The sequence below is a fragment of the Heterocephalus glaber genome, unplaced genomic scaffold (assembly GCF_053883595.1).
Source record: "Heterocephalus glaber isolate CG9 unplaced genomic scaffold, H.glaber_assembly_v1.0 deba00001594, whole genome shotgun sequence".
Taxonomy (NCBI): domain Eukaryota; kingdom Metazoa; phylum Chordata; class Mammalia; order Rodentia; family Bathyergidae; genus Heterocephalus; species Heterocephalus glaber.
The window spans coordinates 13,309,896-13,337,689 of record NW_028258369.1 but is presented as its reverse complement, the minus strand read 5'-3'; the positions used below and the strand labels follow the sequence as shown (position 1 = coordinate 13,337,689).

The window sequence follows — 27,794 nt, the reverse complement described above, 5'->3', positions numbered from 1 at the left end:
CTTTTAACAATAACAATCAAGAAAATAACAGAATAGGACAAAAACAGGAACAAGAAAGGATAGAAATGAAGAAGAAGAAAAGAGAAGAGAAAAGAAGAAAGAATGAATGAGAGAAAGAAAGAGATCCCCTTCGAGGTGTGACTCTGCTATTGCTAGTACACAATGTGGGCAGCAGCATGCAGAGCCGAGTCAATTAATCTCAACAAACCACGTGTAGTCCAGTGGGATTCAGTCTGGTTTCTGGCTGTGAGGCCAGAATGGAACTCCCTGACCTCCTGGGAGTTAGAACTCTACAAGGTTCTACTGTAGGTTTGAGCCACCCTTCTCCCATAGCAGGTCCAAGTTTGGTAGGAGATGCTGGTCCCAGCAACTCACCAATTACTGTAGTCTACTCTATCTTTGCTCTCAGAATGGGCTTCCGTTTTCAACAACAAGCCTTGGAGAGGCCCTCTCTTTGCTGCTCGCCACTGCACCATCTTCCTAGCTCATAGCAATGGCTCTCTGGCCCCAGGTGCCTCTGCCGCATGGATCCTGATCCACGGGATGCTCTTTTGGGCTCAGAGAGGCCACACATCTTGCAGGGTCCAGGAATGGGAGCAAGCCATATACTATTTTCATGAAGGAAGGTGAGATAGCTTATTGTGGAGAGGGACTTTTGTATGTCTTAAGTCTCATCTTTAGTTTTTCTTACCACAAAACTTGTTTTCCTTCCCTATTTTTTTGTCCTGGGGTAATTTCTGGCTCTGAATAGACTCTGCCTTATTCTGGCATCTTCCTTGTTCCCGTGTCCCTGCTAGTTCATGAGAGTTACTCTTCCAAATGCTCAATAGATGACCCCTTTAGTATCAGTCAGGGAGCAGTGGGCACAGTGGGGAGATCTCTTATAAGGAGATTGATGGTTAGCTCCATCTGACTTAATAGGTGCAATTGTTTGTTGCTAGTCACAGCTAGAACATCTAGGCCCTTGCATACAATTTCAGGAAGGTGGATTTGTAAATGGAAAAAAATTTAGATGTGTCTTACCACTGTTTCTGCATCCTTCTCCACCCCACTTTATTGTTCCTTGTGTTTTTAGAGATGTCTAAGGGAAAAGTCAGCACTTCCAGTCTACTTCTTTTGCTGTGCCCATCATTCTCATTGATGTGAAAAAAGGGGTCATTTTATCATCTCCCTTAGTGTTTCCATAAGGAGACTTCACTCATCAAAGGGCAAGTGCCTAGGTCTGTCATTCCTCTCTCTTCCTGCCCAATAGGATATGTTGCTGCACACCTGTGGCCCCTGCAGGGGACGTTTGCATAGACTTGGGGCTGGAACATATGCCTTCCAAGTAATAGGTGTGCAGGTGAAGGGCAAGAAGAGGACTCAGGTCCAAGCTGCAGTCCTTAGCACAGTCACTGGAAGTCCTGCATTTGGATGATTATTGGGCCCTCATTCATTTATTGAAAAGACTGACATCAACTGGCAGATCTTGGAGTATGATTCCATTCGCAGAACTCCCCAAAGTGAGGCGAGTATCTCATTCTCCAGACTCCTGACAGTGAGTAGTTCCTGGAGACCCTTACTTGGATGTTTTTCTGGCATACTAAACTCAGTATACCTAAAAGCAAGCTCCCTTCATTTCTGCTTGTTTGTGCATCCTATCTTGGAGATTGGCCTCAATATTCTCGTGGTATCCCAGGCTGAAATGCTGGGTGTAAGAACAGTTAAGCCCATTGTGAGTGGATTTTGGAGCACCCATTCTCACCATCCCATGCATTGCCTCTGTAGTTGGCTGTACCCTGCTTGTCATGTAGACCTCAGCCAAGATAACACCTTCTCCCTAGTCTTTGCTGTTCCACAAGGCCAGGTGTTTCTGTGGTCCCTACACCTCTTCCCCACCATAGGCCCCTGAAGAATGATTACCTGGCTATCCCTCAGCCTCTCCCGCTAGACTCCAAGCTGTTTGGAGGGTCTGTACCTTGCTTATCCTTGAATACCAGCACAGAGCCTGCCTGCAGCATATGTTCCATAAATATGCCCTGAGTGAGTAGCACTCAGGCCTACTAGTACCTGAGACTGGCGCCTCTTGGTTACAAACCTAGCTTTGGAACTCAAGGCTTGGGGTCAGACCCTGATCTTTGTGTGATTTTGAGTTAGTTCCTTAACTTCTTCATCTTCAATTTCTTTATCAGTAAGATGAGGGCAATCATTCCCTTTCCAGGGCTGTGATGATGAAATTCAGTAATCCATGAAAAGCAGTTTGAGCTATGTATGGCATGTAATATGTGTTCAATGTATATGTATTGTAGTATGTAATAATTATAATTGTGACAATAGCAATCCATTTCTCCTTAAGGGTAGTGAGAAGGATGCAAGAAATACTTGGAACTAGAAACCAAGCCTGTTGAGTACCTGCATAGTGGATTTAGAAGTTAGAGAGTTGTTTGGGACAAAACATAGCAGATAGGATTACCCTGGCAAAGAATGAACAGGGAGAGAAAAGAGGACAGGGAAACTGAAGACAGAATCTTGAGAAATCCTATATTTGAGGGATGAGAGGAATCAAAACAAGAAAGAGAGAATGATTACAAATGGCCAATTGCAGCTTCTCAGATGCCAGGGACAGGAGTGTGATAAGGTAGTCCACGGGTGCCACACTGGCAGAAGATGAGTGAGGAGAGGAACCTGCTAAATGGGAGAGTGTTGGTGTCCTGGGAAGCAGCCCTTTCAGTAGAGTCAGAGGAAGAAGCCACACTCTACAAGAAAGGCGCAGCTGAGGGACACAGTGGACACAGCAAGGCAGTTGGTTGTGCTGCAGTGTTTCTGTGGTGTGGATTAGTCCGTGGGTAAATGGAGAACTGATGTCAATAAAATGCGGAAGTCACTTGGTTCATCTGTGGGGTTTTTTTCTCAGTATGCTAACATTTTGCATCACTGGCTAATAGCGGTTGAAAGCTAAGTATTCAAACACAGCTCAGGGAAATAGTGAGCCACATGTGCCACCCAGTCACCCTGTGTTCTTCCACTTGGCTATTTGCCTGCTGTGTCTTGAAGTGCATTTCCTGCCAATCTTTGTGCATTTAGTCATTGATTCCCTACCATTCAGCACCTCAACTTTTGTGATTAATTCTTCCACTACATACCTCCTTTCTTTTGCTAGGTAAAGAGCAGTATTTACCAGAGCATTTCTCTGTTAGGAATTTAGCATTTTAAAAATTACAATGTTTTTTCTCTTTAAGACATAGGCACGGGGAAGGACTTTGTAAACAGAATCTCAATTGCACAAGAAATAGCATCAAGAATCAACAAATGAAATATCAAATTAAAAAGCTTCTGCATAGTAAAGGAAATAATCAATAGAGTGAAGAAACAACTTGTAGAATGGGAAAAAGGTTTTGCTAGCTACTCCTCAGACGGAGTTCTAATATGTAGAATTCACAAAGAACTAAAATACATCAGACCTCCCAAAATAAAAGACCTAATAAAAAAATAGGCAACTGAAATGAACAGACACTTCTCAGAAGTACAAATGGCCAATAAATATATGGAAAAATGCTCAACATATCTGGCCACCAAAGAAATGTAAATTAAAACAACATGGAGGGCCTGGTATTTAGCTCAGTGGTGCCGCCACCACCTGCTTCACAAGCGCAAGGTCCCGAGTTCAATCCCCTATACAAAAAAAAAAAAAAAAAAAAGCAAAAACCAAAACCAAAAAACCAAAAAAACCCAACATTGAGATTCCATCTTACTCTAGAAAGAATGGCTATCATCAAGAAATCAAAAACAAATGCTGAGGAAGCTGTAGGGGAAAAAAGGAACCTTTCTATATTGTTGTTGTGAATGTAAACTGGTATAACCATTATGGAAATCAGTATGGGGATTCTTCAGAAACTAAAAGGAGAAATTCCATTCAACCCAGCTATTCTCTTTCTAGGTGTCTTCCCTGAAGAGTTAGGGACATCATACCACAGTAATATATGCATACCCATGTTTATAGCAACACAACTCATAATAGTTAAATTTTGGAAGTAGCCTATATGTCTATCAACAGATGGATGGGTAAAAAAATGTGGCATTTATGTACAGTGGAGTACTACTCTGTCATAAAGGTTCAATTTGAGTCATCTGTAGGAAAATGGGTGCAACTTGAGACCATAATGTTAAGTGAAATAAATCGGACACACAGGCTTAAATATCATGTAACTTCTTTTATATGAAAACCCAAAAGTATAAGTAATTAAAAAAATAGGTAATAGGAAAGATAAATAATAGGGAACAGAGAAATAGGTGGGTTTTTTTGCAAAGGAGAAGAGAGGGAGGGCAGGAGAGGAGGGGAAGGAGATGAAAAAAGAATTAAGATGTGTTATGTATGTGACTTGTCATGATGAATGTATTCATTATGTACTGCAAACATGTACTAAAATTTTTTTTTAAAGGACAGTAGGAAACAGGAACAGGGAGATCTTTTGCGAATGAGAAGGGATCTAAGAGATAGAGGGAGGGGAAAGGAAAGGGAAGGGAAGGGGAATAAAAAGAATTAAGATTTTTTAAGTACATGTACCTACTCCCTATGATGAGTGTAAACACTGTGTACTGCAAACATGTACTAATAAAAATAATATAAAAAATAAAAATTACATTTTTTATGATGATCATTTTCTTAGTGCTACAATTAAAATCATAAATTCTTTCCCAACCATGTTTTCCCCAAAAAGCCCTGGTAGTTTTAGAATTTGATTTTGTAAAGTGTTAGTTTTCCTAGAAAAATGTATGTCCACTTATAGAATAAATTCCCATGATTCCTTTTCCCAAGATTGCACAATACTAGAAAGAGAGGTAGCAGGGAATAGCAGGGTCTAGGGAAGGTTTCCCCCAAGTATCAGCAGATTTAACCATGCTTGGTTACAACTTGTCTAAATCAGTTTTCCCTGAGTGACCGTTTTTCCTAAGTGCTCTTTGTTATATATGTAGGTGGTTGTATTTTTGTGTTAATATCATTTCTCTGATCTCTTGCAGCAGCCTGAACAAGTGTCCGAGGCCGAATTGCCCCCACAGCTGAACAGAGCCCCTTCCCAGGCTGCAGAAAGTAGTCCAGCCAAGAAGGTAAGGCCAGCATGAGGATGCTGTTCTGAGCCTGTCCCCTGGGCTTCTTGTCTCTGTTAGCAGACCTAGACCTATCTCTTTTTTTTTTTTTTTTTGGTACCGGGGATTGAACTTGGGACCTTGCACTTGTGAGGCAGGCGGCGGAGCTGGCCTATCATTTTAAGCCTCCATGTTCTAAAATGGATGTGAAAGGTCTCCATTTTCTACATGTGTGTTCTCTGTGAAGATCAGGATCCTGCGGTTCATGGGCCTGACCTTTGATGCCACTGACAGTTCATAAACCTCTCTTCAACCCCCAGCTAAACATGGTGGCCTTGCTTTTGGTGAAATCAGAAGTGCCACAGGGAGGGACGGATGCCATTAGTGAGACTCCATATACCTGCTCTGCCTTCATGAGCACCCGTTGGAAGTGGGGTGACCTCTTGTTTGTGTTTGTACTGTGATTTCCTCTTGTATCCTGGTGTCCTTACTTCTGCTCAGCCCTGCCGTTAACTCCCCTGGCATTCACTCAGCTAGGGCCACTCAGCTCTCAGGCTCTCCATTTAATCTTCGCACCCTCTTCTTGTCCTTCCCTGTTCTCTCCCTGGCCCCTTCCCCAAAAAGATGGTAAGGCTTGGGCTCAGGAGCACAGGTGGGTCAAGGTCCTCCAGGGACGAGGGCTTTGTCTCCTTCCTGAACACACTGTGGCTCTTTTCCTTGTCTTCCTGTGGGAACCAGGAGTAGGGTAATGTTGAGCATATGACTAAGAATCGCAAACTTCAAAACCTCAACCATAGTCCAAAATCCCCAAAACAGAGGTCAATTTTGTGTTCAGTTAGAAAATACCCCATGATGTTAGATGCCCAGGGTCAATGTGAGTTTAAATGACAAGAGAAATAATAGATTACTTTAAGGAGGAGGAAGGAAAGGAAGGAAGTCAGGTATAGTAGCACATACCTGTAGTCCCTGCGCTCTGGAGGCCGAGGCAAGGTTGAAAGTTCTTTGAGCTCAGCCTGGGCAACTTAATGACATAGTGAGACCCTGTCTCAAATAATAAATTAAAGCAGGGGCTGAGGATGTAGCTAAGTGTGAAGGCCACACTATTGCCAAGAAAAGGAAGACTGGAATCTGATGGAAGGAAGGAGGAGAAAAAGGAAGGAAGACAGGAAAACTGAAATCTGACGTCTGACAAGCTGGAAATCAGCCATAAATGCTTGGGTGTGGAGTTTGAACAGAGCAGTCTTCTGACCTTGAGAATAGAGCTACAGGAACATAGGACACTGGCATGTATGGGGGGAGCATTTAATTTTTAACTTTTTGGTTTTTTCTTTCCTTTTTAATCCACAGGATGTATCATATTCCCAGCCCCCATCAAAGCCCATTCGTAGAAAATTCAGACCTGAAAATCAGTCTACAGAAAGCCAAGAGCCTTCTACTGCTGTAGGTGGGCCAGCTTCTGGAGCAACTGTGAAACCCCATCCAACAGTCCAAAAGTGAGTAGAGATGAGTGTGTGTGTGTGTGTGTATATATTTACATTTGCACTCACACCTATGGAAGGATCCATGGTTGTCTTCTCTGTAATGGAATTAAAGACCCCCAGTCACAGAAAAGGGCCCATGCTGTAGGACTTGACCTGACCCAAAGGGGCAGGGGACTCCTAATCTATGGTGTATTGATTTGATTTGGTTCCTGCCCTTCCTCTCTCCTTCCTTTCCTTTCTACACTTCTTTCTTGTGCTGGTCCAGATTTTTCCAGGAAGAAGTACTATGAATGGCAGCTTTTCCTCTTTTCCTGTTTTATCTCATGTTCTGTATGGCAAATGGCTAGCTCCATGACCAAAGACCCAACTCTCAGTAGAAGTAGTATGTGACTTTTAAAAATACCCTCGCAAAGAGTTCCTGTTGTTGAACATCTCAGCCCTGAATGAGCATAGGCAGGACCTCCATAATATCTGTCTCACTGGCTGGGACAGATATTGGAGAGAGTGTGGAGACATTTGTGGGCATGGCCAGAGACTGAGATAGCTATGCTATGAACAAACCATCCTTCACTAGAAGGCTTTGTCATTTGCCTCACTTTTCCTGTAGTGACATTGAGTTGAAGGCAGAAATCTGCTGCTGTCACTTTACTTTCAGTGAGCCCAACTGGTCACTAAGGTGAATGGTCAAGGTCTCTCATGTCACCTCTGTAGAGCCTTGCAGGCAGGCTTCAGGGGCTGCTGTGGATTTCCTTCTGCTTACACTGTTGTGGACAGAAAAGCAACAGATTCTGTCAGCAACTTGTCTTTGAAGCCAAAGTCCCATTCTGAACCTTTGCATCCTTCTTCAGATGATTTTCCACAAATGGACAGTTCCCTGGTGCTATCAGTCCTTACAAGAAGTATATTTTTCCTGTCATATTTACTGAAGGCTTTGACCATCTTACAAGCCTAGGGGATAGGTCCTTTATAGGGACAAAAAGGTTAAATTTTCTCCCATGTTTAACCCTAGCATTTTACTTTAATCTCAACTTCATGTTAATTCTAGTCAGTCAGCATTGGCTACGGTATACTCCAAAGTGGGTAGCAGGGTGTCTAGTAGATTTCACATGGAGATATTTTCTTGTTCTGTTTTGAAAATATTTCAGATTCATTGAAATATAATTCACATTGCATCTAGTTTGTCTTTTTAAATATACAATTCAGTGGTATTTAGTGTATTCACAAAGTCATACAACCATCGCAGCCATCTACTTTTAGAAAATTTTGGTCATCCCCAGAAGAACCCCTATGCCCACTGGCAGTTGTGCTTCCCATTCACCTCTGCACCCACCATTGGCAACCACTAATCTACTTTCTGTCTCTATTCTATCTGTCCATTTCATGTAAATGGAGTCATGCAACATGTGGTCCTTTGTGTCTGACTTCTTTCACTTATTCTGATGCTTTCAAGATTCGTCCATGTTGTAACATATATCAGCCTTTAAATTTTATTGCTGAATAATATTGCATTTTATGGATATACCACATTTTATTCAACTATTCATCAATTGAAAGACTTTTGAGTTTTTGTCACTTTCTAGTTATTAATATTGCTACACTATTTGTGTACATGTTTCTGTGTAGACCTATATTTTCATTTCTCTATACAGTATATCTAAGAGTGAAATTGCTGGGTTATATGGTAAGTCTATGTTTAATACTTTGAGGAACTGGTTTGATATTATTATTGCCATCCTAGTGAGTGTGGTTTTGATTTGCATTTCCTTAATGACTAATAATGTGAAGATCTTTCATGTGCTTATTGACCATTTGTATATATTCTTTGACAAATGTCCATTTACATTTTTTGCCCACATTCAATTCGGGTATTTATTTTTATTTTTGACTTATAAGTTTATTATATATTCTGGATATAGTTCCCTTGTCAGAAATATAATTTGAAAATATATTCTCCTATTCTGTGAGTTGTCTTTTTACTTTCCTGATGGAATCATTTGTAGCACAAAAGGTTTCAATTTTGATGTGTCCAGTTTATCTAGTTTTTCTTCTGTCACTTATATTTTTGGTGTCATATCTAAGAAATCATTTCCTACTCCAAGTCCATGAAGGTGAGGTCCAGCTTCATGCTTCATGTGGATATCCAGTTATCCTAGCACCATGTATGGAAAGGCAATACTTTCTTTTATCTGCCTGTTCTGTGAGTGTCCCTCACCATGATACTCTTTCACTAGTGAGGTGGCCCCATGGTATCCTGCTGAGAGCTGCTAGTACCTGCTAGGAGCACAATTTTATAAGTAGTTGGGGAATTTCATTCAACTTCTTATTTTAGTTCCCAGGGTAGTTTATTTTGGAGTGATAAGAAGTGACTTAGCATTCATAATTTTTAAAGCCCTGGATAGAGAGAGAGCAGACACATGGCCATTAGTCTATAGTTCTTTCTCAACTAAGGCTTTGGGAAAGAATTAAGCTCTCATGCCGTAGACATCCATTGTATACACTAAGATAACCTCTCTCTTATGCATCTAGAGTGGTAGTGGCTATGCATGATCTTTGGGAAAATTGATAAGAGTCACAGATCATTTTCTGAGGGCTAATTCTCCAACAGAACACTGACTAAGGCTAAACAATGTAAACCAACTGCAAAATGGTCATCAGCTTTTTGGGAAATTAACATCAGAATTGAACCATTACAGAAATGAATTCAGCTTTAGGTATTTACATTGTCTACTCCATTTAGCACAAAGGAACTAATAGCATTTTATTTCCAAGTGAACTTCTGAGTCTAGGTTATAAGTAATAACAAATTTCAGATTGTGTCACCATTAATGAGGACAAAAGTATATTGTTCTTAGAATTAGGCTTAGATAGTTTTTCCTACACCTTGTGTATCTACTAAGGATGGGCTTTTGGAAAACAACTATTTGAGCAGTTTGCAGATGGCAGATGTCATATGACAGTACTGTCACTGAGCCTGTGCAATCCTCCATAGCCTCTGATCTTCTCTGTAACCCTGGCAGGTATTCTGGACAGCCGTGGGCATTGTCAGCAGCCAGTGTGGCAGTGTATGCTTGCCTATATGATGTTTTCAACATGCTTGCGATTCTTTTCCCCTTTGCTCCCCATGCTTGGTGCTGTTGGGGTGTCTGTGCAATTGATGATTGGCATCTTTGATGAAAACCTCCCATTTCCAAGTAGGGAAAAGGCAATGTAAGTGTGGTTCTTAGAAAATGTACTTAGAATTTCTTTAGGAGAAAGCAATGAACCAATCATGGTGAACCTTTTAGAGCTTTCAGTGATAACAAACAGCTGCAGCACATGTGCCACCACTGGTATAAAGAGAGTCAAATTGGCAACAGAGAACATAGTCACCTTAGTTACACCTGTTCTATGAATTTACTATCAAGGTAATTCAGAAATACTGGTATTAAAATATTCTGTCTTTTTCTCAAGTGCCCCAGATTTATGCTGGTGTGTTCACATGGACATGTGCCCCCTCCATTTATGCCCAACAGTAAAGAAATAAGGGTGAGTTCAGTCCTGCTAAATTAATGTAGGAATTTTTGTGAAAGAGAATGTCTTCTATTCTCTTCCTTCAGAGTTGTCTACAGGGGCCACCTGGAGGTCTTTTAAATGCCATTAATGCTTACATAAAAAAGGCATTCCAGTCAATAAGATTTGTCAGAAGAAATGTTTATTAAAATGTTTTCAAATAAATGGAACACAAATGTTTGAGAAAGCCCAATTCACAGCTTTTATTCAAGTTATAAAATGGGAATTATTTCAGGTGTAAATAATTCATTCCAACAAATTTGTTTCATTTGGTGTGTGTCTGCCTGCCTGCCCATGAATATGAGATTTTATTTTTGGAGCCTTGTAATGTTAACTGTTGTTAGTTTAGCATCTCTCATGAATCAGAGGCTTGACCTGCAAGGAAGGGTCCAGATGTCTAAGTCCCTTTTCACTGAACTGTTTGTACTTTTCCTTATAGGCAGTCTTCCAAACAGAAGAAGGCCATTCAAACTGCTATCCGCAAAAATAAAGAGGCAAACGCAGTACTTGCCCGATTGAACAGTGAACTGCAACAGCAGCTTAAGGTAAGGAATGCTTCCGTAATTTGGCCTGCCAGGCTTTTTGTTTTGATTATTGCCTGCCCATCCCTATTGGTAAGACTTGCCTTTGTTCTCAGACCCCTTTTGGGAGATGGAGAATTAACTGTATTTAACTTCCGCTGGTTGGTTCTTGCACACCTAAAGGAAGGCTGGTAACTTTAATATGTAGGCTGCATATTGTGTGTGAGTTAAAAGGGAAGAGAATCTCTTACAGAGTCTGTTTGAAGCATTGTTTTTGTTCAAAGCTTCTGAGTAAACATTTTAATTGCTTCAATCCTCTCTGAAAGATGCTGGATTTATTTCTGTGGAAGGAGGTGGCCTGGGTACTATCTAAAGGTATTACCCCCCTGGTACCATCTCACTTTCTCAAGGACGCCAGCTCTGTCCTTATAATCTGTTTCTCTTCATCGTTAATCTCTTCCGTATTCATTTCCCAGGGCTGCCACAACCAAGTAGGACAAATTTAGTGGCTTAAAACAACAGAACTTTATTTTCTCACAGCTCTGGAAGCTAAAAGTATGAAATGAAGGTGCTGGCAGAGGCTCTAATGTAGAATCCTTCCCTACCTCTGCCCAGCTTCTGGCAGTTTCTGGTGTAAATAGGGAGGACTGGAGGGGTTGAAGGGAGGGCTGGGCAAGGTTGAAAAATAAGAGCTTTGGTATTCTTTGGCCTGTGGACACAGCACTCCAATTCTACCTCCACTGTCACATGGTGTTCTTCCTGCACCTTTCTGTATCTCTGTCCAAATTTCTTTTCTTATTGTATCCTTCTTACAGGGTCACCAAGTATTGGATCTGGGCCCATCCTAGTCTAGCATGACCTCATTTTAACTTGATTATATCTACAAAGATCCTATTTGCATATAAGGTCACATTTATAGTTACTAGGGATTAGGACTGGAATATATCTTTTGGTGGGACAAGGTTCTCTTCTGGGTCATTACCTATTCACACATAAGCATATTCTAGTAAATTATCCATAGCCCTTGACCATTATAGCTCCTTTGCTCTAGTTCCCTTCACAGCAAAATTTCTAAGGAATTCTTTCCATTCACTGTCTTTACTTCCTCACAAGTGGTTTTCTGTCCCCTCCACGTCAGTGTGGCTTTTGCTCTTCTCCGCTTCCACCCTGCTTACGGCCAAATCCAATGGATTTGTTTTAATGTTATTTCAGTTTTCAAAAGAAGCTATATAACTGACAGTTCCCTCCTCTGAAATCACTTTTATAATTGGCTTTTCTGATTTTCCTTCTACTTCACTGGTGCTTCCTCCTTAATATTCTATGTTGCTTCTTCCCTCCCTTTTATATATACCCCTCATTACCAAAATATTTTATTGTGAAAAAGTTAAAATGTACAGAAAAGCTGAATCATACAGTGAATACTTGTATAGCCACTACATTGATCCTACTAATGCTCTATTCTACTTGTACTTATTTATTCATTTATGTCTCTCCTATCCATCAGTTCATTTTATTTTTGATATATATTCAAGCAAATTTTACAATCTAAATACTTCCCTAGATATTTCAGCATGCACATCATTAACTTGAATTCAAATGTTCTACACATTTTTCTTATGATGTAAAATTTACATACAATGAATGCACAAATCTTAGGTGAAAATTTGCTGAGTTTGTAACAAATGTATATACTTATGGGACTCAAACTCCATATCAAGTTTGAGAACATCAGCTTCACTCTAGGAAGCATCCTCATGTTCCTTCACACTCAACAGAGGCAATTATTATTCCAAATTTTTTATACCATAGTTTCACCTATTCTGTTGCTATCTACATGGTATCCTACAACAGATACTTTTGTGTAAAGCTTCTTTCACTTAGGATTACATTTTTTAGGTTTGTTGTGTATTTCAGTTCAATCCTTTTTTTTTTTTAATCTAAGTAGTATTTTGTTGAGTGAATGTGCCACAATTTCCTTATCAGTTCTGGTGATAGACTCTTCAGCTGTTTTCAGTGTCAAGCAATTTTGAATAAAACTGCATTCCTGAGTAAAATTTGTGTGAAAATATGTTATCATTTCTCTTGAGTAAATACCTAGAGTTGAGATTAGTAGGTAATATGGTAAGTGTGTGTGATTCTTTTTATTAGAAACCATTAGACCTTTTTCTAACATGCTTGTAGCATTTTATACTCCCATTGCTAATGTATGAGTGTTCCAATTGCTCTATGTCTTTGCCAGCATTGGATGTTATTCTTTTTAATTTTGGCCCATCTTGTGGTGGTGTAGTTTTATTGTCATCTCCTTGATAATTAATTATGTTGATAATTTTCTATGTGATTATTTTTCATATATCTTATTTTATGAAGTATCTTTTCAAATGCTTTGGCCAGTTTTTGAATTGAGGCTCTAGCCTTTGTTTTGGTGTTGAGTAGATGCTTTTTACATATCTTGTTACCAGTCATCTATCAGGTGTTTGGTGAATGTTTTCTTCCAGTCTTTGTTTTGCCTATTCATTTTCTTAACTCTATCTTTTTATGAGCAGTTTTTTTTCTTTTTGCAGTACTGGGGATTGAACCAAGGGCTTCATGTATGCTAGGCAAGTGTTCAGCCACTCAGCTACATCCCCAGCATGAACAGAAATTTTAAATCTTGATAAAGTTTAATTTATCATTTTTTTCTTTTATAGTTACTACTTTTTCCCTATATAAGGAAACTACCTATCTCCAAATTATGAAAATATTCTCTTTTGTTTTCTTCTAACAGTTATGTTGTTTTACCTTTTACACTTAGGTTATTATCTATCTTGATTTAAATTTTGTGTATGATGTGAGATTAGAGTCAAGGTTAATTTTTTTCCACTTTAATATTTAATTAAACTGGGCATGGTGGCACATGCATGTAATCCCAGCACCCTGGGAGACTGCGGCAAGAGGATCATGAGTTTGAGCCTAGTCTGGGCAATTTAGTGACTTAGTGAGACCCTGCGTCAAAATAAAAAATAAAAAAGAATTCATTTTTTGGTCCTCTGAATGTTTATGTTTGTGACATCCTGTTCTTGTTTCATCATTAGAATGTGTTCTTGTAATGGTAGTTCTTTTCTTCTTCTTGAGTAGTTTCTTTTTGTGTTGTGTTATATGCATTTCCTTGTTAGATGCTTTCCTCCAATATCTTAGGGCTTTTCTGTGCTTGTATTTGAGAGGAAGATGAAAACACTGACTGAAAGTCATAGCTTGTGGGGGGACTTGTCAACTTTGTGCTTCCCTTTCCTGTGATCTGGCTAGACTGTGTATGTAGTTGGGGAACTTCCAAAGGCAGTTTCATTGGTTCTTTCCTCTTGCTGTGGGTTGGAAATGCCAGAGAGGAGAATCTTTTGGTTCTCTGTGTAGAGGAGAAATCCTGGGTTCAGTGGAGCAGGAGGACTCTGGGTATAAGCATACACAATATTTATTCTTCAGTATCTTGTCCTCAGTTGTGCCTATTTCTTGCTTATAGAGAAGTTCCCAGTTTTACCATTTCAGTAAATAAATCCTCAGTTCTCTGCTCTGGTGGCAGGAAAGATGTAGGAATGTATTTGCTTCTGAAAGAGACTTTCAGCCCACATGTATTTTAGTCAGCCCTCCTGTTCTTCACTTCCACTTTCATAGGTCTTTGGTGCTGCCAGTTTGAGGCTTTCAGGGATTTCCCTATATAAAATCACCTGGGTTCTTGCTTTCCTCCTTGGTTAGCTTGTAAATCAGTTCTCTTTGCTTGATCTGTGTAAATTAGAAAGTTCTAGATCTAGTGAACTCATGTTCTGAGGAGTAGTCAAAACAGAGCTCTAGTCATGGCCTGTCAATCAGTTCCTTGACTGAGCCAGTTTACAGGTAGAGATGCTCCTTGAGTGAATGAGCATTTGGGTCTCCTCAATGAAAGAACCTGTGCATTGTCAAAATTTCACAAGAGGTGATCAAAAATATGATGAATGTTCCAATTCAAAACCAGTTATTGTAGTGAAGGACATTGCCATTAATCTTTCTCAAAACACACCCCCCCACTTTGAACACACTCATCCCATCATTCTCGTCACATTCTGAAGCAGTTCTGGAAGTCTCTTTGATGAGTGTTTTTACAAATTGTGATAAAAAATATGGTGAATTCGGCTGCTGAGTACCAGCCAGTAGAAAGGCAGGCTCATAAAGACATTTCAGTGTGTCTTCATTCACCTTATTCACCAGATCTGGCACTGTTTTGACTTCTAGATCTTCCCCCAAAGTCAAAATGACCATGAAAGGTAAACATTTTTAATTGATTCAGGGCATCGAGGTAGCCACGACGGTGTAACTAAAGACATTCATGAAAGAGGACTTCCAGAACTCCTTTAGGGAATGGCAAGAATGAGAGGATAAACATATTTAAAGTGAGGGGGAGTACTTTGAGGAGAATGAATAGTAGTATATCTCTTACTATGCTGATTTAAAAAATTTAAATGTTCACTGTATGTTTTGATCACATCTCGTATACTGAGCTTTCTCTGAACCTTCCTCAAAGGTACCTATTTACCAGAGTGGCTATACATTTGGGGAAGGGGAATAACCAGAACTGGAGAATTACTAGACACTAGCTCTGAACTGCAGACAATTTTAGGAGACTGAAAGTGTCACTGTGGCCTGCCAGACAGAGTAGGGGCTTTTGGAGGTCGTGTCATCAATGGAGAAAGTCCAGCTCATAAGAGGCACAGTGAACTCCCAGGCCTACACTGTGGTTGTTTCCTCGGCTCTAGAATACATACTTAGAATAGATGTACTTGGCACCTTATGGAATTCCCACATTTCCCCACTGGACTTGCTAAGTCATTTACCACTCATCAGTTTGCCTTTCAGCTTATAAATTTTATCGTTATTTTTTCTTCCCTTTCGTTTTCCATGTGTTGTGAGTCTGTGACTTTAAAAAGTTCCAATATTTTTTTTTTTTAGTGGAGTTGTAGGAGGGAGTGAGTATAGACCTATAGTAGTCTTCCATATTTACATGGAACCCCTGTACTGTTTTAGTAGATGGTATTTCCATGTCTGTGAAGACCATCCACAGGCTAATGAAACCTACATTTATTTTCTTTAGTTTTTGTTTTTTGAAACAGGGTCTCCTTATGTAGTTCCGGCTAGCTTTCAGTTCACTATGTAGCCCAGCCATCCTGCCTCAGCCTCTCAAGTGCTGGGATTGCAGGTGTGCACAACCATACCTAGCGTTAAACCTACATTTATGTCATTAGCCCTGATTCTCTTTCTTCTGAGCTCTAAACATGCATATTCAATTTCTTACCCAACTCTTTCTTTTTGTATATTTAATATCTCAGATACTTAATTTCAACCCTCTCCTTGAAAAGCCCATTTCTTATGCAGTCTTGTTCTCAACTAATTTCTTAAATGCAAAATAATTGGAGTCATCCTTCAATTTTCCTTCTGTTCTACCTCAACTTCATTAGCAAGACTATTCAGTTCTAGATCAAAGATCTATCTCGAATTCCTCCACTTCTCTTCATCTTAATGTCTGCTACCCCAATTGAAGTAATTTTCATTTCCCACCTGGGTCCGTGTAACTTCCCAACTGCCCCACTGCTTCCGCTCTTGCATTGTTGTAATGATGCTGCCTACACTGTAGTCAGAGTGAGAATTTTGAATTATAAATTGTAGATTGAGTCAGGTCTTTTTCCTGATTCAAAGCCTTCAGTGCCACCACCCATACTTTGATTGCAGTCCACACTCCTTCCTCTTCCCACAAGGTCCTACAGGATGTGGCTTCAGTCTAAACTTCTGCCTTCATCTCTTGCCAATGTCTTCCTTGCTTCCTCTGCTCTGGTCACATAGGCCTGTTTGTCAAATTCACCCAACTCATTCTGTCTCTTGGATCCTTTGCAGTTGCCATTTGGTCTCCTTACTCATCCTTCCCCATATGTTCCTATGGCTCACTCCTCACTTCATTCAAGTCACTGTTCCAGTAGCATCACTTCTGAAACGACTTCCCTGGTCACCTTCTCTGCATCCTACCACCCCCATTATTCTCTTACATTATCTCTATTTATTTCCTCTTGGAAATGACTTCTTAATTTATTGCTTTCAGTTTTTTTTATTAGTAATGTTTACAGTACCTAATGATTCCATTCTTCATGGGGAGTTGGTACACGTACGTAACACATCTTAATTCTTTTTTTTTTAATCTCCTTCCCCTCCCCTCCTCCCATCTCTTGGCCTCTTTCCATTTTGCAAAAATTCTGTCTCCCTTTTTCCTATACCTATCCTTTATTTTGCTCTTTATTTATATTTTGGGTTTCTCTTAGAAGAGAAGCCATGCAATAGTTAAGCTTGTGTGTCTGATCTATTTCACTTAACATCAAGGTCTCAAGGTACACCCATTTTCCTACAGAGTGCTCAAGTTTATCTTTCTTTATGTCAGAGCATTACTCTATTTTGTGTAAATGCCACAGTTTCTTTATCTATTCATCTTTTGATGGACAGGTAGCCCACTCCCAAGATTTAACAATTGTGAATTGTGCAGCTACAAACATGGATATGCATGTATCACTGTAATACGATGCCTTTAACTTTTTCGGGAAGATACCTAGAAGGTTGAATAGAAGTTCTAGTTTTAACTTTTTGGGGAATCTTTATACTAATTTCCATAAGGTTGTACTAGTTTACATTCCCACTAACAATGTAGAAGGGCTCCTTTTTCCCCATAGCCTCGCCCACATTTGTTATTATTTGATTTCTTGATGATGGCCATTCTTTCTGGGGTAAGATGGAATCTCAGTGTTGTTTTAATTTGCATCTCTCTAATAACTAGAGTTGTCAAACATTTTTTCATGTGTTTATTGGCCATTTGTACTTCTGAGAAGTGTCTGTTCATTTTGGTTTTCCATTGTTTTGATTGAGTCTTTTCCTCAAATAAATGTATTTTATTCATTTACTTTATTGTCTTTCTCTAGCTAATGGATATTAGCCATATGAGGGCATTGGTCTACTCTAGGGGTGGCAAACCTATGGCACAGCAGGCTGCAGCAGGCTGTTTGTATCATTGAAAGCTCTAAAAGGTTCGCCATCACAGTCTATCTTCTTCTCTGCTGATACCGTCATGGCTAGAGTATTATCTCGCCCTTAGTAAATACTAAAAGACTATTGGATGGGTGGGAAGGAGGGTGGGTGAATAAACACTTTTTCAGTTCTCTACTACTAGTGTGTTGGTGCTTCTGGAGCATTTCAGAATCTTTGCCATCTGGATTAACTACTTAAGAATGCTCTTATGAGCCCCCTTTCTTTGCAAAACAATCTTTTTTTTTTCATTAAGTTTATTGGTACATTTTAGGTATACAATACAGTTACATTCATCATTGGGATCTTCTACCTGTACATGATGTATCTTGGTTCTTATTTTTTTCCCCATTCCCCTGCCCTCCCTTCACCCCCTCCACCCCTCCCTATTTACAAAGACTTTGTTTCCATTTTTTCCTTTTCTCATATTTTTTCTTTTCCCTTTTTTCCTTTCCCCTACCCCTCCCACTTCCCCTACTCCTTTAGACCTTTTCTTCCTCTTTCACATTATCAATTATACATTTTGAACCTTATTTACACTTTTAGTTTTTCCACACCTGATAAACTTCGGTATTTACACATGTGTCCTATTTATTTCACTTAAGAGTGTGGCCTCAATGTGCATCCATTAGCTATAAATGTCTCTAGTTTTTCATTCTTTATGGCTGAGTAGTACTCCATTTTATAGAAAAACCTCGTCTTCTTTATCCAGGCTCCAGTTGATGGGCAATTGGGCTGTTTCCAAGTTTTAGCTATCACAAACTGTGCCACTATAAACATGGGTGCACATATATCACTGTGGTATGATTGTACAAAACAATCCTTTTTAGGTCTGAAAGTCTGATTTCCCAAATAATAGATTGCTGATCTTCTCTTTCTGCTTTTCACCTAGAGGTCACATAAAGCTCTGTTTTGTGCAGGAGCCTGGACAGGACTTGGGTGGAGGGATGACCAGTGTACCTTTTCATCCCTGAGACCTGACTGAGTATGGTGCTGGATACAAAGCTAGCGATTACAAGTAGAAATTTAGTCCTAGTGGCTCACCCCACAGAACTGGGAGTCTGCTTTTGCTTTCTAATCTCTTCCAGTCAGTATTTTCATGTTTAATATCATTCTCTGCCAGCTGATCCCATAAAACAAGGTGAGACTAAGGTGGGGTATTGTAGGAGGGTTTCTCAGTTTTATTTCATCATCTTCAGAAAGGAGTTGAGAGATTACAAATTGTGAGGGCCCCTTTGTCTAATCAGTAACTTTAAATCTGATGCTTTCCAGTCCACCTATTCTTTTTCTTTTTTAAATGTATTAAATTCTTTTATTGGCACATTGTAGGCATACAACACAATTACATTTCTCATTGGGAATTGTACCTTTACATAATGCATCTTGGTTCTCATTTTTTCCCCATTCCTAGCCCTCCCTTCACGCCCTCTACCCTTCCCTATTTACAAAGACTTTATTTCCATTTTTTCCATTTCTCATCATTTTTCCTTTCCCTTCTTTCCTTTCCCCTGCCCCTCCCACTACCCCTACGCCTTTGGACCTTTTCTTCCTATTTTACATTATCGATTATTCATTCTAATCATTGGTACATTTTAGGTATACAATATAATGACATTCATCATTGGAAATTTGCACCTTTACATAATCTCTCTTGGTTATTATTTTTCACCCTTGCCCAGCCCTCCCTTCAACCCCTCCAGTCCTCCCTATTTACAAAGATTTTGTTCCTCTTTTTCCATTTTCTCATATTAATCCCATTCCCTTCTATCCTTTCCCCTAGCCCTCCCACTTCCTTCCCCTTTGCCCCTTTTCTTCCTATTTCACATTACCTATTATACATTTAGTCCTTATTTACACTTTCTTCTTGAGTTATGTAGCACTTAAATGTTTTGGGTCCAGTTACAAGTTTCCTCTGAATATCTCATGGAGTCGATATGAACCCAGGAAATGACTCTTTGCTTTTTTGTTTTTCTTCTCCCTATTTTGTTCAACTCAGGAGGTTCATCAAGAACGGATTGCACTGGAAAACCAACTAGAACAACTTCGTCCAGTCACTGTGTTGTGAGCCCCAAGGTTCAAGTGACAGTGCATGACCTTGTCTGCCAAGATCTTTCTTTTGAATGTTTGAGCTCAACTACTTGTCACAGATGTGTGACTATGTCAAAAGCTGTGAGCAGCAGAGTATAATCCATGCAACCTCTTCTCTTGCAGTTCACTTGTATATTTTATTGTGGTGGGAAAAAATACTTCAACTGATTATCACACTTGAAATTATAATTATCAACAGAATTTATCTCCCATTCTTAAGTACTTCCTCAAGGTGTTAGAAGCTGCTCCTTATAAAAAATCATTCTTCTAGCAAATAATCTACAGCATTATTTATTTAAAGAATTTATGATTTGTACAAAACCTTATAACCAAGTACTTTCAGGATGCTTGTTTTATTTTTGTATGTATGTCATATATAATACGTTGGTTTCCTGAATAATTGGGATTCCAACTGGATAGTCTTTGGCATGATGATAATAAAAACAAAAGGTAAAAGAAAACGAAAGCATCAGATTTAGATTGGCGCTGTGCCCTTCACAACTGTATGCCAAAAATTGCTTCTCTAGTGCCATTTTGATGTTATATCTAGATATAAATAATACATGACTATCATTTTCTATTGAATGTCAAAAGACTTATTGGTTCTTTCCACCCTATGAAGTAGAGATTTTGGCAGTGAGTTATTTAACTTGGCCAATCTAGGCCATCAACCCAGATAACTCAGTCCTTTCATGTACATTTTTGGGCAAAAACAATTTACTTTAACTGCCTTGCCTGATCAAATTAAATATAATTGCCAGATCTCTACTTTTATCCTGCATGGGATAACGTATCTGTAAAATGCATGAGTTTGGAAACCACCCATCAAACATGAAAAGCTGGATTGATAAACATTTGTTGTTTGAACCCAGGTATCCAGACTGGGGAGGAAAGGGAAACTGTTACCAACAATCCAGTAATCTCTGGGGGCCATTTTGCCTTTGTTTTAATCTGGATTGAGGATGGGTTATAAAGAAATAATTAAAGAAAGTGGTACTCACACTGAACTTATGGCTGTTTTGTTCTGTGTGAAGTGTACCCTTGGGAAGTAATTGGTGTATATACAGTTCAAAGGAGCTCAGCCAACTCTAGTACAGGTGATGTAAAACAAGCTCACATTACAGAAGCTAGTATCATGTAGAACTTTAGGTAGCTACTGCTTCATCTGAACCTCCAAGCTGAAAGTGGGAATTGACTGACCCACAGGATCAAGGATTCACTGATTCTCACAAGGGCATGCCAACTTTAACATTGCTTTGAGAGACTTAGAGTAGGACATCCTGCCTTTTATCCGTTTTGCTAATGTACCCATTCTTTGGATAATGGGATGGGGAGTGCCCAGGGTCCTTTTGGAAATGGTTTTGGATATGTTTGAAATACATGGGATTGAGCTGCTGGTCTCAGTAGAGGTGAGAGCTTTTAGGAAAAGTAGGCATTCATTTAATGCTTCCTAGTTCCACTGGCAAACTTTCTTAGGAGGTTAACAGGAGCAGAGAAAGTCTCAAACAGATGATGTCTGCCCAAAGAAAAACAAATTGTTGAATATATTCCATGCATATTTAAGTATATTGAATTGATTTGATTTTGAAAGTCATGAAACTTGAACTATTTCTCTCTTTCCCTTTTCCTCCCTCTGGCTGCCTTCTTTGTTCTTGTGAGGAAGGGTTGGGAGTGGGTTTTAAACCCTTCCTAAGATTATGAATGGGTCAGTGCAAAATTTTGGGTAACTTTTTTCCTATATGTTGAGATTTGGAGACTGCAACAAATTTTATCAACAAATGTTATCAGTGTTCTTATTGCAGATGTTTCATGGCATGTTTGGCTTTTGGTGCATTCTATCCAGGAAGGACCAGTGTATGCACTTTATCTCATAATCTTCCAGTACATATGCACTCACTCGGGATTGCACTTCATATCCACCAGCCAGACATATAAACGAAGGAATGTTAGTCTAAACTATGCATTTAAAAATACTGACATGCTGTCTTCCCCCATGATGTCAATGACAAAAAGAGCCAAATAAGGAGGCTCGGGTTTTGTTTAGTTGGCTTGGTTTTCATTAAGGGAAAAAACTTGCATTGGACAATCAAAGCCCTCTAATTTTCATAGTCTTTCTTGTATATATGCTGGGATCAACCCCAGGGCTTCTGCGTGCTAGGCAAGTGCTCCACCACTGAGCCACATTCTCAGCCCAACAGCAGTATTTTAAGATAGGCATTGCATTAAAGCACACACCAGTAATATATACACCCAGCCTTCTTACCTGGACTTAATTTTGTCCACAGTTTATTAGTGCTTAGAAGTGGATGTTTAAAAAAAAGAATTAAATATTTGTGTGTGTGTATATACATGCAGACATATATACACTACTCTTATTGTTACCTAAACTAGTGCTTATCCTCAATTTCTCTGTTTTCTTACAATATGTACTTTTAATTTAGGGTTATAATGTCTGATAATATTTCTGTGAGCCTTCAATGTGATTTATAAGAAGGCTGGATTATTGAAATCACCATTATACCTCTCTAATAAAACTGCTCCAAAATTAGACTTGCTTTTTAGCAGAATTCTACAAATGGAAGGTTAATCTTGTCCCCATTCGTGGGGATTTAATTACCTTGTTCATTGGTCTTCTCCTATAGGGATCCTCCAGTCACATAGACAAAAGCGTAGTAGAAGCTGGTATGGACATATTGGGTCCCTCAGCACCCTTGTATGTGGCATATTGCTTTTGCCACCTCTTTATCTGACAGACATGAAGCAAAATCAAGTAGTAGACATCTGGAATGGATATGCATGTTGTATTCAGGGCAGAAGGATCTAACAACTTTAAAAATATTAGACAAGTGCTTGGGCCTAATAGAGAGAGGATTCAGCTTAGCTCTTGTCAACGAAGAACAGGATGTTGGGGATGGGCAGGACTGGTGCTCGTCTCCTGTAGTTCATAAGTGGCGAAACCAAGGCCCTAAGAATCAGCAGTTCTTGGCTCAAGAATCCATAGAAAGAGGTAGCTAATAGTTAGGTTACCGGCTTGACTTTAGGGTTCCAAGTTGGGTCCTCTATCTTCTGTCAACACTAAAAAGTAGATCAGAAGGTTTTCTTTCTGTTTACCTTGTTGAATTTTATTGACTTAACTAATTAGTCTTTAAATATAAAAACATGTTTTAAGTTTTAGATCTAGAAATTTCTCTTGGTTTGAAAAGTAAGATCTGAAGGGAGAGAATATTACTGAACTATTTGTTCTTCTGAACACCTCACCTTTCATGATGCAATAAGTTATTCTGAATGTCTTGGCAGAACTTTTGACAGCTGTTGCTTTGAATGGATTCCATTCCCATATTCCTTGTGGGAGTTTGTTTTTAAAATAGACTACTGTGATTGAAATGAACTCAATATGTAAGTTATAGTTTTCTTAAATATATCTTTAGTTACTTGGGTCACAAATGTTCAATCTCAGCATATTTTAGGGTGAGTAATCAAAAACATGGATTTTCCTTTGATTTCCTACCAATGTCCGAACTGTCATAAAACATTTTTTCTTGAATGTGATTCTACAGTCTGTTTCTAAATGTTTGTTTCTTAAATGATCTCATAGCCATGGTAATAATAGATGCATAATTAAAGGTTAATAAGGCAATATTTGGAATAGATATGTTTTTTGCAATTAAGATAGACATTTGCAAATGTCTTCTTCTAAGCAGTAGTTGGAAAGATCTCAATTACAGTGTTAACACCTTTGAGCTAACAACATTTGTTCAACACAAACTAGAATCACACCTTCTGGCTAGATATCATCAAGGGAATATGATTTCAAAATATATATAAACAAGAATTTAGCATCTTATAGCAAGAAGCTCTTCCCATATTATTGACAAGTAGGCTCATTGGGTTGTGGTTTAAGCATTATTAATGTGAACCAAATGATATTGCAGTTGAGAGGTCATTTCCCCTCTAGTCAAACAGAACACTAATAACTTCAATTTCTCAGTTTGACTGGTTTACTGTTTCAAGTGTGTTCTTTTAAAACTGATTTCAAAGGATCAGTTGAATTTATACTTTAGTTATGGGTATTTTGTTGCTATTGTTGTTTTTACATCATGACTCATTGTGGTTCATATTCCTAGTAAGAAGTGGGAGAAGGGTTTTGGGAGTGCTCAGTTTGCATATCTTCCTTCTCCTTCAGCACAGGCGAAGGGAGGCTACCCACCAGTATGGCCAGATCAGTCCCTCATGGCAAATTTGAATGACTGTTTCTCTGTGGGCCACCTTGCTTTGCTTGTTTCTGAGGAGAAGTGCATCTAGTATGTGAAACTCCCAAGAGCAACCCTGCGAGCAGCAGACAACAGAGGGACAGACTTAAAAGCAAGAGCTGCTGCCCACCTTCCAATCAGACTTTTGAAGACTGTCTTACAAATAAGACCTAAAGCAGCTGGTGTGTTAATGTGAGCAAGACAGCCCAAGTGTACAGTTGCTTTTAGGCTTGCATAGTTATTTTCTGTGTTTTCTAACACATGTGATGGTAAAGGAACCTTGTCTGAGCAGCACTGTAGGGTTTGAATTGACAGGACTTGTTCTAGTTACAGAAGCCTTGCTTTGCTGTCAGTAATTGGGGAGTGCTTATTTTTCATGTCATGAATTCTCCTATCTTGCTTCAAGTTAATTTCATGGTGGTAGACATTGGAGAAAGTAGGTTTACAACTTTGAAAACCAGAGGATATCAGACTTTAAGAGAGCTTAAATTGGAATTTGGGAACTGCAATAAGAAAAACTTCAGATACCAGTTCCATCCTTAGGCACTGTGGTGAATAACAGGACTAGGTCACGAGCTGCTTCAGGGAGCTTTGCCCTGAGACAGAGCTCAACAACCTTGTTGTATGCAAGTTGGATCACCTAAGTTGTGTTATTTTTGTTTTAAGTCAACTTGTGTGACAGCTTCAACTGCACACATCGTGAGAGCCAGGTATGCCCTCTTCTTTAGCACTGCGATCCTTTTTGTCTTCAGGACAAATAAGATATTTAAGTGAGCCAGAGGCAAAAAGAGCCATTTTAGTCTTCATAGCTATTGGCCAAGAGAGATAATGAACTGATGGTCTATTTTAACCTTGAAAGTAAAAATGTATATTTTTTCACTACAGGTACATTAAACAGTAAAAAGTGTAACAGCAAAGTATATATTTGATGCCTTCTGTCTTTTCATGACACTCTGCTACCAAGTTGTGCTAGTATTTTACTCAGCCAGAGTCTTATTTGTTTGCTAAGCATTAGGAACATTATGTATATTGACCTTAAACATAAACAAATCCCCAAGAGTGTCCTATATTTGCATTGTGACTTGTAGACTCAAGCTAACTTTACTGCCTCTTTTTCACATTTGTTGAAAAATCTGTGATGAACATAGTGAGTCAAGGATCTCAAACCTTGGACAATGTACATGATGTGAAACTGGGGTGCTATGTTAAAAATAAATGTATAATAATTAAGTGGCTTTTGTGGTGTGTTGGTGTCAGTATTCTGTGGTTTACATATGGTCTCACATGGACTTAATGTGGATGATGTGAAAAGGAGTTGGGGGTCTTCCCAATAAAATCAAAATCTAAGAGTTGGTTATTTTTACCTCCTGGTAATCTGAGACAGGTTAATAAATATCCGCTCACAGTAAACACTTGGAAATTGAGAGATATCATGGCTAACTTGAAGTACCTTTTGAGGGTCCGCTGAATTAAAAACTTGGCCTGATGCAGTGAAATGTGACTTGCTTTATCTTTTCAGCATTCTTTTTATTCAAGCTTGTTTCCATTATGGTATCTTTAGCAGGAATGGGAATGATACAGACGAGCAGGAAGAGTTGGCTCAAAATCCTGACCAAGTAATCTTGCAACCCAGTTTCTGACCTTTAAAAATTTGAATAATTTTAGGAGGCATCAGTCTCCTATTGGGTGGATTTTCTGCTGTGTCACAGTGTCCATCCATGAGTTTGTTCCATCCCCTGATCTTGCCTCCACAGATATTTATTGTGCCCCTACTGTGTAACCAAGTGATTATGTTAGCTCCTTCCCTTGAGGAGCTCACAGCTCCATAGGACAGAGACTTACAGATGAGGTACAATGCAGAGTGGGATAGGTGCTATGGTGTTTTAGGATAGGAAAATGCCATACAAACAAACCTAAGACTTCAGCGAATCTCTTTCACCTTATCATCCAGGGCTGATGTTCATAGTTGTGCCACTTTCCTTGTGGTTATTCAGGGACTCAGACTCCTTCCTTCCATGTATGACTGCATAATCCTGTAAAGATAAGGGTTTTTCTCCCTTTAGCTAGTGGGTAGAGAAAAAAAGACTGGAGAAGATAAGATTACTGTTCACAGAAATGACACATCACTTCTCTACATATTTCATTTTCTAGAACTCAACCATATGACAACAGTTAACCATAAGGAAACTGGGAAATGTAGTCTAGCTGTGAGTTTAGGAAGAAAATGGTTTGACTAGCACAGTATCTGCCAGACGACACAACGCAAGTTGCTGTGAGAACACATAGGAGGGGCATCTAACCCAAAAAGTGAGGACCCAGGAAGGCTTTGTGGAAGAATCTTCAAGGATGGATAAAAATTAACTAGGAAGAGGAGGGTGTTCCAGGGAGAGGGAGCTGTGTGTGCCAAGGCAAGGTAGGGTCAGAGCATGGTGTATTCTGGGAAATGCAAAGAGATTCTACAGTGGATGGACATGGGATGTGGAGGGAGGAGGTGGTAAAGGTTCAGCACAAGGCCAGTGGGAAGGCTCTGCATGAGACTGTATTAACCACCCTGAGATGAAGGTTGATTTCAAGATTTAAGAACAAATACATGGAGTTGCTTACATCACTAATATTAAAGTGATTTTTTTCTCTCAATTTTTCTTTACTCCCTAGAAAATAAGTGTTTCGCTAGAAGATCATAAACTAGTGTTTCTAACATGGACCAAATCTATTAGTTTGATTTGTTAGGCATACTCTGGTGTGTGTTTGGGCAAAGGACCAAAGCTCAGAATACGAGACTAAACCTTTGTAGACAGGAGTCCTGTGGGAAGATATGAGACTTTTTCTATCTTTTTGTCAACAAGACTATCTACAGAAACAAAAGAGTTTGGGAATGAGGCTAAAATATGCAATTCTTTTTGAACAAGAGATCTTAGTTGAGTCTGGAATTCTGACAAATCCCTAAGTCTGCAGGGGAAAATGCTCCATGGCAAAGGAAAATGCACCTCCATGGCAGAGTCCAATATCAGACTCTTGCCATATTGTTTTTATATATACAATGTTCTGGCAGCAGGAACAAGAGTATTTGCAGGCATCTGAGTGGTGTCGCATTTTTTGTACCAACACGGAATGCAAAGGGCCTTTACTTTGGGCATTAGATTGTAACCTTTGAAGGAAGATATACCTTCCTTTATTTGCTCTGAAAGCCTCTTAGCAGATTGGGCAGAAGGCTTTGGCACAAAAACTCAGTAAAAATGTCAAGATTCACCTATGAGAATAACATCATCAGTAGAAGGCATAAATAATTTATACATTTTTAAAACAATAATAGCCACAATAATTGTTCAGAATATAGAACAAAATATTTTGGGAGAAGAAGAATATTTTATCATAGACATGGTTTAGAAGTACTAGTGCATGGTGATTAATAAAAGCTGAATTTTATTGGTTTTTAAATAGTTTAAAAATTTTATATGGAGAATGCACCCCTGGCTCTTGTACCTGGGGTAGGGTATAATACTTCCTTCCTTGGTTACAGATCTACAAAACAAAGCACATGCCTCCACTCGTTTATTAAACTTCATCAAAACTGCAAGACTGAAGGAAAATCAAGGGGAGGAAAGACAATACTTGGGGAATGGAATAAAGGCAGGAAACATGAATTAAATACAGATACAGAGATTTGTGACACAGGTTCTTCAAAATTCAAATGAAATTGGCTTGAACCTCAACCCCCGTGAAGAAAAAGCCTGCATCCCAGTCTTCCTGGAGCTTCTGAAAGACAGAGGTCATGGTGG

At 39.2% G+C, this 27,794-nt stretch overlaps 1 protein-coding gene across 19 annotated transcripts in view; it reads left to right on the top strand.

Annotated features, from left to right (window-relative positions):
• Reps2 (RALBP1 associated Eps domain containing 2) overlaps positions 1-27,794 on the top strand; it is a 384,213-nt gene that overhangs the window by 239,061 nt on the left and 117,358 nt on the right. For 8 of the 19 annotated variants that reach the window (XR_015444119.1, XR_015444118.1, XR_015444115.1 and 5 more), the window contains 3 exons: positions 4,999-5,085; positions 6,412-6,557; positions 10,534-10,639. Coding sequence is in view for 10 of the 19 variants with exons in the window: in XM_087193684.1 (XP_087049810.1) it covers positions 4,999-5,085; positions 6,412-6,557; positions 10,534-10,639 (339 nt within the window). In the remaining 9 variants the exon portion in view is untranslated. Of the gene's footprint in view, positions 1-4,998; positions 5,086-6,411; positions 6,558-10,533; positions 10,640-19,673; positions 25,246-27,794 lie in introns of those variants that run through there. The other 11 variants (XM_087193686.1, XM_087193687.1, XM_021245342.2 and 8 more) reach the window with 3 other exon arrangements.